We start from the raw sequence: 12,660 nt of genomic DNA on the forward strand, positions 1-12,660 counted from the left end.
GAAGTCATATGTCCTTGTTCACCTGCCATGTTTGATCAAACACATTCACATAGTGCTTGATTATTTTGGAACACGTGATTTTCCTCTGATGCCAACTAAAATTCAAAAATACCAACATTCTCTCTGTAAAGGAGTTACCCCAATACGTTTAGAAGATCTGTCAGTGCCGCATTCATCCAACAACCCTCTTTTCAAATGAGAAGTGTTCTACTCAAAGACTGGAAAGGCCGGTGAAGCACTAAGAACTCACTGTTGAGTTTATCAACAAAAATTCTCAAGTCAGCAGCAGCATTCAATCAATAACAGGTTTAAAGTTGCCCTAAATCTGGTCCACAAAGATTCCCCTCATTATACAACCTGCACCAGCCTGAATGTTTGACACCATCCAAGGAGTCACAGAATTTGGTGACAACAAATTCTTACCATACCATCCGCATGCCTGAGCAATCTAGATTCCATCCAGGGTATGTGTTTTCAGTAAATAAAAGCTAGCACCATCTACAGCATGAAAGAAGGTTCTAGGTTCACACCTTCCTGGAGCCATCATGCACATAGCCTGCATGCTCTCCCTGTGCCAGGGTGGGTTTGCTCCGTTTGTTTAGAGACATCCATGTGAGGTCAAATCAATTTTAAATTGGATGTAGAGGTGAGACCAACAAAGCGCTATGATTTTGTGGAATAAATCTATCAATGCATGTGTCGTGTCAAGCATTTTTAGTGGTCAGTATAAATAGAAAAGCACTATGTAAATACCAGTCCATTGAGATCATTTTAACCACCACCCTGATGTTAAACATTAAAGAGGACATGAAACACTATACATATAGTGGCTAATATACACCATTGAGCCCTGCTCTCAAAATGTGACACAGATATAACACTGTCTGTGAAGCTGAATTTAAGAAATAAGTGCTTTTAGTTAAAAGTTTTAAAAAACCTTTTAGAGCAATCTTCTGTTAGTACGGAACATAACGTCATGTGGTTGGTTGGTTGTTTTCTAATCAAGTTTTTGGTATATTATTGAAGTTCAAAACATTCCATATCTTCACTTACTCTCCATGTCTGTGTCCATGTCCTCAGACTCTACTGCTGCACTAGGCCTCTGGATCTTTGGCTTGATGACAAAAGGGCACTCTTTTCTCGACAGGTCCACCTCATGCTATTTTAAGAAATTGATAGAGAGAGGAATGAGCAAATGCAGAGGACTGAGTGACTGTATCCAAAAGTGGCTAGGTCAGGAATATGCCTAACAAACCTCTAGTCTGCAGATGAAAATGGAAAGGCCGCTGTGGGACTGAAAGGCAGCCATGTCAAGGTTGGTGATGAGGTCCACAACCCGCACTGCTCTTGTTACAAAGGTGATCTGGTCCTGCTCGTCACCCAAGAACTTGATCACCTATGAAGTACAAGATAATCATTGATATATTTCTTAAAGACAACATTATGAATGGCTACGATGTACTATAGGGCCTGTATGTACCTTAAGGAGGGCTTCCATCATTCCACAGGACACAAGGGCCTCCCCTCCAGCATCATAGCTAGCCAAATGGTAAAGGAATGAAAAGAGTGCTGTTGCAAACTGGTGTGGGTAAGGTTCCATCAGAGGATCTAGAAAGCAAAGGGGGGCGGGGGGGTTAAAAGCTCTGATTTTATTTACCAAATTTCTTGCACATCACTCATTAAAAATTTGGGTCATAATTTCTGCTATGTTCTCACCAATCATTGCTTGTATGCAATTGCGAACCAACACGGGCAAGAAGCCATGGTATGAGGCAGTGCCGGTGCAGTCGATGATGTTGGAAAGCTTGGGCGTCCTCTCCAGATGGACAATTGAAGTTAAAGTGCGCAAAGAGGCCGCCTTGATATCCTGAAGAACAAAATCCAATACAGCACTTCAGAGAAAAGACAATGAAAAAGGACAGATATTGTGCAGACCTAAGAATAAAGAAGGCACTGAAAGTAATCATCTTCTCACACATTCACAAAACACATCAAAAGACATTTTATTAATACAATGAAAGTACATTTAGTGTAATGACAGTGATCGAGCTTGAAGGGGGAAAAAAAAAGGGGGGCAAAAAAAAAAAAAAAAAATTACTTTCTTACCACAAGCTGTTTGTCTGTAATCTGCAAGACATCCACCAGCTCCTCTATCAAGCCATTATACAGAATACTGTTGGCTGACTCTTGGAGTGCATTTGAATACACTGGTGGGGAGAGGCAAAGAAAGAGAGAAAAGGTTAGAACATAAAACTAGGACCAAAATCATGTCACTTTCTTGGGAAAAAGCTTTCTGCTCACCCAGTATAGAAATAGCATGCAGTCGGGCTTGTACAGCCTGCAACCTCTTCTTGTGATTTGAGAAACCATGGGCTAGTCGAATATGAGTAAACAGTAGGGTCTGTTTGTCTTTTGGGATGTTGTACATCATTGTCAGTGACTCCATGATTTCTGATGGGCTCTCTGAAATCTATGAGACAAAACAAGCTATGTATTAGGTCAAGAAGCCAAGATGTGGCTTTTAAGCTGTTAATGATGCAATTCTAATTTGACTGTACCTTGTCAAGCTGCTCGATGTGAATATAATGTAGTGTGTTACTACTTGTCTGCGGAGGGAATATGACATTTGGAAATGATTGGGACACAGTCAGGTGGTCAACAGAATATTCCAAATATTATTCAGTTTTTACTTTGGTTGCTTTAGTAAATGTTGATGCCTATACCTTTCTCTCTACTTTGACCTCAGGGCCGGGTTCAGCATAAAACTCAAAGTGAAGTGTGGTGGCACTGGGAGGATACTTCTGCAGTGGGAATATGCACATAATTTATAAGTAGGCGTAATTTAATAGTTTTTGACAGCATCTATTTAGAAACATAAAACTTTCTGGCCAACAGTAATATGTAGATTATAGTTATGAAACATCATTCACTCACAAAAAAAAGAAAGAAAAAAAAAATCTTACCGTCATAGGCAGATCCCTGCAACATTCAGCCAGACCAAAGCCATTCTCCTTCCCACCCCAACTCTGCAGAAAAGAAAAGAACAAAGAGACTAAACAATTCAACTCCACTTCTTGAGGGACAGCTAGAATCACAATGACAAATGTTCACCAGACCTCAGCCAAGTGCTGCAGACGGGCCAGGAGAGGAGTCCTTTTTTCAGATCCCAGTCTTGTGATGTAGTTGGATCGCTTACTGAACACATAGAGTAGGTTCAGCACAGACAGGACCACCTGCATGTCACATGATGCTAACAAGGTGGTCAGGTGCTGTAAAGGGGGTGGATGGTAGATAAAACAAGAAATATTTAAGTTTGTGAACTTCATTTTCTCTGATATATCCACAGCACAAAAAATAAACAAATATGTATCAGTAGTACTGAAGAGCTGAATTGGTTGAACCATACCTCTATGGAGCTGTAAAGGTGCCTAGAGAAGCTGTACTCAATAAGCAAAGCTGTGAAGTTGAGCACTGCCAAAAGCAAGGCTTTGAGCTGTCCATTCTCTGGACGGTCACACACCAGCAGCCATGACATATTCTCTACTGTCTGGCCTGCATCACACAGAATACCATCAAAGCGGTCCAACAGATCCACCCAATGGTAAAGCTCACACTGTTGAAAGAGATAAAAAAAACAAAAAACTAATTTCAAACAAATATTACATATCATTGATTTAATTTAATGTCCAAAAAAAGTTTTAGATTTTGTATTCTACTCTCAAATTAGTAGTACTTCTGGCCATTAGGATTCTGTAATGACAGCAAGTCAGACCAATGGCAAGTGCCAGTGACATTCATACATAATTATTTTTATATTTGCTTGTAGCTCATAAGTTTTCATAAATTTAATAAAGTCAAAGTCAATTTATTTCTCATTCCCCATTCCCTTTTGCATTCTGTTAATCTGTATTATTACTACACTTGCTAAGACATAATTTCATTTCAGGGAGATGTTTCTAGGAGTGTGGTGCGGAAATGATGTCATGAACTTGTGTCAACAGGTATTGTGAAATTTCTCAAATATATTTGATGATATTCCACACAATTCTAGAGTGATGGGAACCTTGTTATAAGAGTTTGTGTTTTATAAAAGACTGAAGGAGTAGCTTCTCCTTCAGCCTAATCTTCTTACCTTGCCAATATTCCAGGTCTTGATATGCTGCAGTTCAACCAATAGCTGCTCATCGTTGCATGCCTTGAGCTTCTCTATAAGTATCCTGCAGTCAGCAGGCTGTTGGTGCAGAAGGTTTAGGAAAATATTTGGTCAAGCACAGTTCCTGGATCCTTAGGAGTCTTCTCAAAACACAATATACCACCCTAAACAGATGATCTATGCTGATAGACAGTGAAAATCTCCATTTACACTGAACTAACAACTCTGGGCAAACACAATAACCCACAATACTTTCACTCAAGTTGTTTAAATATGAGAAGGAAGAGAAAAGAAAAAGATCAATTAACAAGTCAAAAAGCAAGTCAAAGTCAAACTGAGCACAATCTAATGAACTGGGCTTAAAATTGTACATAGAAATACTATGTGTGTATTTGAGCTACTTTAAGCTGGTAATCACACTCTTTGAGAAACAAAGTGAGCCTGACATTAGCAATGCTAGCACCACAGCATTCTTTAATGCCAGTACCCTTGTGCAAAATGTGGTTGAATGCCATTTTATTCTGAAACAGTTTAGATACAGGCATTTATTTTCTAAAACAAAGTACTGCTAGAATTCTCTGCTTTAGCAGGGCCGTGACTTGTTTTACTTTCCACCTAGTTGTTTACAACTTCCCTTCAAAAAAGTGAGGGGTGCTGCAGTCTGCCTAGTGGTGGAAGACTGTTCAACATCTTTGAACCAACAGTTAAAAAGCATAGTGAATTACTTGGTTTAACTGACCAATACTTCCATTTCTGAATAGCACAATCCTACAAGACGTGTCCTGTCACTGTTTACTTATCACGGCAATCAGCTGAGCAGGCATTATCATCAAGGTAAACAACAGTATGGCTGTTAAATGTATTAAGTCTTCAGCTCTAACCCCTTACCATTCTTAAAAACTCCAACATTAAAGTATTTCAGTTCAATTTAACCAAATTCAGTTCAGAGAGTTCAAGATCCTTCTAAGATAAATACCAGAATTTTTCCTGTAGAAATGTTTGGTGCTCAAAACAGTTACAGCCAGACCCACAGTAATTAATAGAATTGGAATAAAGTTATTTCTGTATCCAGTTTTGTTAACTGGGGTTTCATTAAACAAGGATAACAGCCATTCCTGCTTATCAAAACATTACAGTAGAGCTGGGCGATATGAGATTTTTTCATATCACGATATGTTTTTTTCATTTCAGGCGATAACGATATCTATCACGATATAAGCCAAATAACTATATTTGTAAGATTTAAATGTGCCGTTGCTCACAAGTAAAATGTGAAATAATCAGCAGCTTGTTTTTATTTAAATATTTATTTCCCATAATAAGTTCAACAGGGTAGATGTACTTAAGGAACATGAGACTTTTTCAGATAAATAAAGGCAAATATTGCAAACTACACAAAAGGCAGCCGCTAAAGCGTTTAAGTTTCAAAATAGAACAAACGAAACAGACTAAATTGTCAATTCCACTTAGAAACAAAATATTAATTCTAAAAATAAATCTTAGTTTGTTTTACAGAAGAACAGACAAAACTGACTAACTTTTGTCAATATCAAATAAACTGAGAACTAAAAGGAAATTCTCAATCTCTCCTTGTTGTATAGCTGAGCTTTTCAAACAGTTTTAACAGTTACTTTAGTCTGACAAAAGCCGAATGACGAATTAGCGCTTCCAGTCAGAGACTGAGGCTACGTCCACACGTACACGGGTATTTTTGAAAACGGAGATTTTCCGTTTTCGTTTTAAAAAAATAATCCCGTCCACACATAAAGGCAGAAATGAAGGAAAACGCTGCTATGAACATGCCAAAGCAGCAGGTGGCGCTAGATTCCTAACCGTGCAGAAATGTTGGCCAATCAGAAGTCTAGAAGCCTCGGTGGGAAAAAGTAAACAAAGCTGGGGCATAGAAGCAGAACAGAGTCGTGTGTGTGGAGGGACAGTAACTGTGTGTATATGTAAGCATTTAAACACTGCAGAGAGTAGAATTAACAGAAACAGTATTGTAGAAATTCATTTCACCGAAACAATAACGTGGCGCACAGTGTGACGCATGCACCAGTTTATTGTATTTCCAGACTTGCTTTCGGCACATTTACAGTGCACGCTACTCTGTTTTTTGTCAGACTTGAAATAGCCGAAATACCTTCACACTACGGAACTTCTATGGCTCTTCCGTTCGACAATCTCTCCGGCATTGGAACCATCATCTGTTTTCTCTTCGGTCACGCTCGGTTGATTTTTCTAGTCGGCACACTCATTTCCTCCATTACGAGCCGGCTCCATTACCCGCTGGCTGCTTCCCAAACAAACACACGTGCGGCTTGGCACTTGTGCTGTACGTAACAAGTCACGCGACGTGACGCTGCGGCTGTGATTGGTTCGGCTCTGCGCTACTTAGTTTGGATTGGCTGACCTTTTTTTTTTTATTTAAATTTTTTTATTTTTATTTTAAGAGGACAAGAGCGGCGAGGTCTATCGCGATAGCTTAATTTCTCTATCGAGTAAAAGTTATATCGCGATACATATCGTTATCGTTCTATCGCCCAGCTCTACATTACAGATAAGAAAATTCCCAGATTTTTACTAGAGAAGTTATCCGAGTTGTCAACTGTATCGTACACATCATGCTTGCAGTCATAGACCCCCCCCCCCCCCCCCCCCCCCCCCGCATTTTTGGACATGACACACTGTAAATTTCTTACAATATAAAAATAAAAAGCATCTTCAACAAGTTCTTTTAGGCCCTGCTCCCATTATGAACTCTTATCACAATTGGCTAGAGAAAAGTCATCCTAAATATCCCAACTACATGCAATTTAGGCAGCAGTGAGGTTAGGAGCTATGAAAGAAAACGCAGCCAGCATCAAATATACTCACAGCTTCCGTAGGTGTTTTCTTTAACTTGCTTCTGTCGACCTTCATTGTCAATAATCTCTATTTTCTGCTCCTGTTGAGAAATGTTAATGTAACCCATAAAGCAACATCTAATAATGAATTTCAGTGTGCTGTGATGCAGATATTCTTCTATAGCACTTGGGTAAATATACATTTGGACTTTACATATCTAAATACTCCCAGCCAAACAGTTATTCAGATATGGAAATATTAACATTAAAATGTCTTAAAAAAAAAACAAAAAAAAAAACCAAAAAAAAAAAGACTAAAAAAACAAATAAGATACATACTTACAAAAAAATATTTGGCAATGCCCACTTAAGGGCATGTTCCAGTTGCTCTATCTGTAAAATCAAAACCTTACATCAAAACAGTGTTCCATATGTTATTTAAAAAAATGCTCCAGGTAAATATGTAAATTATTTGGATAATATCCAGTACATAATATAACACAAAAAAGTACCTGCTGGCTATATATCTAGGTAAATTCGTACATTATGTACTTGAAATACACATAACAAAATACAGACAGTCGACTACAAATCTCAACATTTGGCAGGGCACTCAATGAATAAGCAAAGGTAGATGATATGGCGATAATCCTCGAAATTCTGTTACAGCGAAATATGATTGATCACCACCAGTGGTTAAAAAGGTGATGAAAACATTGACATTTTCTCAGGCTCTCTAAAAGTCTGATGATCACAAAGCAAACCGGGCAGAGCATTAGCTGGCGGCTAGCGAGCAATGTACGACACAAAGTTAATCAAATTATATTGGGTCCCATTTATTGGCCTAAAACATTAGCCCGACGTTTCATCACTTTCAAATTCAGGGGAGATTTAAGCCAAACAGTGCGCCTCTCTGTTTGCTTTTCCATAAACTCAAACGACTCGAAGCTTACAGGTTAAAGTTATAGCTACCTAGCTAACAAGCTAGCGTCGGTAATAGCTTTACGTTATTTACCTAACGTTAACAAGTTCCTATTCAAAGCCCACTCTGCAGTTATAGGTCATAAACGTGATGCGTTTTGTTTGTAATCAGGTAGCAACACGTCTAAGAAAACGAGAACCCCTGTAAAACTCAACGTAGCGACAGAATCGATCGGCAACGTTTGCTGCGGAGATGTTAACCCCTGACCAGCTAACACCGAGCTACCGGTACCGTTAGCAAACGATCTTCCTCTGAAATTCTAAGTCACCAAACGTTTTTTAAAAAGTCAGCCAAGTCATAATCAAGTCATGCGTGTCATCAGCGATAACCATTCACAATGTAACTAAACAAAATTCAAACCGCTAGGACCATTTGTGGCACAGCTGTCAAACCAGACCTTACAGATTCACCATCCTGTCCTGACCTGACTCTTGACTAATTTAGGTCGGGGCTGCACAGGCCGCAAAAAGGAGCCCGCACTCCCTAGTTCTGTGCTGGCCCTACTCCAGTTAAGATGAATCTGTAAACAACTCGGTGACTAGCGACAAAGAGAGGAATGTGTGCAAAATACCTGGAAACACTAACGTGACTTTTTTTTTTCTTAGGCTCGGAGTTCCTGGCTCTAAAGCTACAGTCGTTGCACGCGCTAGCTAGCGACCTAGCTACCGTTAGTTGAGCAGTGAGCAGAAACGCAGAACAACTCGCTGAATCATTGTCGGACTGGTCTAACGTGACACTGCGAGTTTTGTTTTTAGTTTGCAGAAGGGAAAATTGACTACCGAATCAATTAAGAAGTTTGTTCGTCCGTCCGGAGTATTACAGTATCCCCGCCTGTTTCCATAGCACATAGGCACTAGCTCTTGGCACAGTCATGATGAGTGTGGGTAGTGTGCAAAAAGTGAATAACGCTACGGCTGGGAATGAGAAGCCACTGCTGTCTGTATCGATGCAGTGCGTATTTATAACGGGGCAATGGGCCCTCTGTGGGATGCACCACCAAAACATCTTATCATATTAAGTCGACACAGTTCTTCAAGTTATTTTCATGAAAGCATACCAGGCACACCAGCGTAAGCGCCGACATATTCATACGAACTTACATGTGCATCAAAATATTGTGCTAGCCACCGTGAACACTTAGAAAACACAAGCACATTGCATCAAAACAACTTTAGGTATTTGATCCATGAATATTTACAAAATAAATAAATCAGAATTTTTAAAAGCCTGTTTACAAAACCTGGACAAGTCAGGAGTATACACTTTATTTCAGCTAAATAAGCTTAGAGGTTGCTAATTGTCTAGTTCATTGATATTTTTTAAGATTACTCACTGTTGCATTATGTGTGTAAGACTTCTCTGATGAAGTAAGCAAGTACTTAATTCAAACCTTTAAGAGCTAACATACTGATGTTAGAACACCGACCTTGCTCAGTTACTCAGTGCTACATTATAGCTTATATGATTTAAGTGTAGTTTTGTCCATATGCCTAATTCAACAAAATTCAGTGTCATTAAAAAAAAAAAGAAGAAGAAAGGGGGGGGGGAAGGGAAGCATTGTTTTCTTTTGGCACTATATTTGTTTACCAAATTAATCTGAATTATTCATGCATTATTTATTGATAGGCAAATTCAAATTACACAAAATGAGTGGGGACTAAATTAAACCCCTGCCATATCTAGGCATTATCTTAAGGGATGTTTTTGTTTTAAATATTTTATTGCAATATCAGTGGATATTTTACTGACATTGGTTGTATATTGGTGATTATTTAAAATAGTATTTACAGGGTTTTTTTAAATTATAAATATGGATGTCTGCCAATATTGATTACAGCACGGACATAAAACCAAAAACTTTCCAAAAGCTCCACACACCCTGTGAGAGGTTATGGTTTTTCCCTAAATTAATATTTGGGTATGATGAGCAGCACAAACACTGTCACTGAGCCCAGTTGTTCAGAGCTGAACAATGGCTGAAAAATAGAAATCACAGTAAATCTCACCAAGACCATCTGGTTAGACAGATATAACCACATGGAACCAGAAAAGAAGGTCACATTTTCTTATTTAGGAATTTCAATAACTTCTGCTAGTTTGAGTTGTGGAAAAATATTTCAAATACACCAAAGTGTTTACTGTCAGAAATACCTTGCTCCTCTTCTTCTTATTGCAAACTAGAATGTGCCAAAACTCTGCCAATGGCTATAGGGGGTGTTTTGTTTTTGACATTTAGTGCTTTTTGTGCCATATGATGACAAAGAAATCATTATTTTTTTTTAAAAATACTGAACTGTTTTTATGTCGTTCAGCCCTTCAAACTACCAAAGCATTTAGCCCGTGGAAATCTCCTCTAACACAACAGATAAACATCAACCACTGCCATCTCTGAATACCATCTTATTTTCCAATAGGCGATGCAAAAATCGACTGATACAGATATTAAGTTGTTACATCAATTTATCCCTGCAGGTATATTCTTCATGTATAGTGTGCATTACCAGCTCAGTTCAGTCAAAGCAGAAAAAAAGAAAGGGGGGGAGGCAGTACTCACCAGAATCTGATCTGGTTCAGTGGTTCCACCTTTCTCATCCTTGATTTACTACGCTGTTTCTTTACACAATCTGAAAACATATGACAAACAATGAAATTAGTTTTGAATGAAGAAAAGAAAATGGAACTGCTTGGACACTTGAAACACCATCTCTATTTCTCCAAACGTCCGTCATGTCAGTGTTTCAGGAAGAATTCCATTAAAACTGAAAGATTTTCTACTTTGTAAAATTAAATATAGTTAAACACTTATTTCTGTTTCACTGTACCTCCAGTTTTCTAACTTTGGGGCCTTAACAGTTTCCTTTTAGACACAGGTTTCAGGATGTATGTGGTTTTGCACATGTGAATGACATTTCTAACTTATCTGTATCTTCCTTAAGTCATTATTTTTAAACAAACTGAATTCTTTGATATCTTGTTACTAATTGGACAGTGTGCATAACTGCTATGGGAGTTATTTTTTCTGTAAACATGGACAACAATCAACAGATCCTTACTGTTTAAAATTTTCTCAAGTTCAACTTATTTGTCTGCCATTAAACTACACTGTTCAGCACAGACTTGCTGTTGATGTGCATGCCTTATTTATGCCAACCAAACAGAACTTTATTTATGAAAAATCCATGAGAGAGAGTAGTAGTCCGCATAAAACAATTTCCATTTCGGCAATCTCTCTCATTAAATCATATGGTACTTTAATATCACAACCTCCATATCACTGAACAGAATTACCCTAATTACCCAGATTTTAAAGTACATTAAAATATTTGCAGAAAAACTTGTCACATCTCCACTTTCAAACTGTTTTATACTTTAATAAGCTGATCACCTTTAATGAGCGAGCTGAGGCCTGGCATTAATGAATTATCCCGGCAATAGTTTGATTCAATAATAAAGAATACAAAAACCCATGAGGCACTCAGGGGAGATTTAAGCCAATGACGGAGAAGTGGTCTACTTCTTTGTCATACCATCACAATTAACAGCGATTAAGAGTATGATGAGATGGTGAAGGGAATCTGACAGGTAACAAATATTCACATTTCAGCAGCTCGGTATGTTTTCACCAAGTGGTTTCACCGCTTGATCTCAAGACTTGTATATGTAAATGAGACAGTGAGACTCACCGGCATCACATTTATAAATAAAGGATAAATAACATTTGCAAATGTAGCCGAGTGCAATATTTTCTTTGACGAAATCATGCTGATTCTACCGATGAACGCACATTTAATCTAAAACCAACCTGTAGCATTTATAGCTGCTGACATTATGGAATGTTGAAGTCATCATCCGAAACACAAAGTGAAGTAAAGGCTATTATTACTCCCAAGTTAACTGAGTTAGCTCCAAGTTGAAAGCGTGTTCATTCAGCTCCTATCCCATTGTTTCTAAGTGTTGTTTAAGTAGCTTGCTACGCAGTTAAAGATCAGTCAGTAGTGGCGCTAACGTAGACAAAGTTAACAGCTAGTCATCTGATGTTAGCTAGGTTTACTAGCACTTTTGGCTAACATTTGCTACTTCGGCTTTAATTCAGCTTTGACGGCTAACGTTAGCACATCACGAAAAGTCAATCTGCAACACACACTTTGACTCAAGTTGTCTTCATTCCCGCCAAGAGAACAAGCCGCAACAGAGGGAGAAAACTGGCTTTGAATTACTTGCACAGAGGTGCAAATACCCACACACAGTGAACATGACTCTGCGTGTTAAGTGTGCGGCTTCTGTGTTAGAGGGTTTCGCGCGAGCTAATCGGCTAGCCGTTAGGGCTCCGAGTCCGCACAATGCTCTATCCATGGGATCACGGCTAAATTAAAAATGGCGGTTTACACTGCAAAAGACGCATACATTACCATTAAAAATACACTATTTTGGTGGCTCGGATCCCGTGACGAGAAGCAATCAGCAATTTACGGACGATAGACGTCCATCACCGCTTTGCTAAACCCTGTGTCAACACTTTAGAATAAGTCTTTCTGCCTACCTCGAATGCGTGTTACATTTGCTTCTCCATCTTGCACTAACGAGTGGTATGGCAGTTTAGTTCTCGCGAGAATACCTGCTGTTGCGTTTACACAGGGCACTCCCTTGTAATTGCTATTAAAAAAACACACAAAACAAAAACA

At 38.7% G+C, this 12,660-nt stretch overlaps 1 protein-coding gene across 13 annotated transcripts in view; it reads right to left on the reverse strand.

Moving 5' to 3' along the window:
• Window positions 1–12,625, reverse strand: part of huwe1 (HECT, UBA and WWE domain containing E3 ubiquitin protein ligase 1) — a 51,726-nt gene extending 39,101 nt beyond the window's left edge. For 6 of the 13 annotated variants that reach the window (XM_082519117.1, XM_082519127.1, XM_082519116.1 and 3 more), the window contains exons 1-16: window positions 12,519–12,625; window positions 10,533–10,602; window positions 7,340–7,389; window positions 7,028–7,097; window positions 4,133–4,231; window positions 3,407–3,613; window positions 3,117–3,269; window positions 2,964–3,026; window positions 2,724–2,801; window positions 2,559–2,606; window positions 2,302–2,470; window positions 2,107–2,207; window positions 1,717–1,867; window positions 1,481–1,608; window positions 1,256–1,396; window positions 1,054–1,159 (exon numbers count right to left, since the gene is read on the reverse strand). In XM_082519117.1, the coding sequence (XP_082375243.1) occupies window positions 1,054–1,159; window positions 1,256–1,396; window positions 1,481–1,608; window positions 1,717–1,867; window positions 2,107–2,207; window positions 2,302–2,470; window positions 2,559–2,606; window positions 2,724–2,801; window positions 2,964–3,026; window positions 3,117–3,269; window positions 3,407–3,613; window positions 4,133–4,231; window positions 7,028–7,072 (1,489 nt within the window). In that variant the 5' untranslated portion in view covers window positions 7,073–7,097; window positions 7,340–7,389; window positions 10,533–10,602; window positions 12,519–12,625. The other 7 variants (XM_082519122.1, XM_082519120.1, XM_082519121.1 and 4 more) reach the window with 7 other exon arrangements.
• Between the last annotated feature and the right edge of the window lie 35 nt (window positions 12,626–12,660).

The sequence above is a fragment of the Aulonocara stuartgranti genome, assembly GCF_965226115.1.
Source record: "Aulonocara stuartgranti genome assembly, chromosome: 20".
Classification (NCBI taxonomy): domain Eukaryota; kingdom Metazoa; phylum Chordata; class Actinopteri; order Cichliformes; family Cichlidae; genus Aulonocara; species Aulonocara stuartgranti.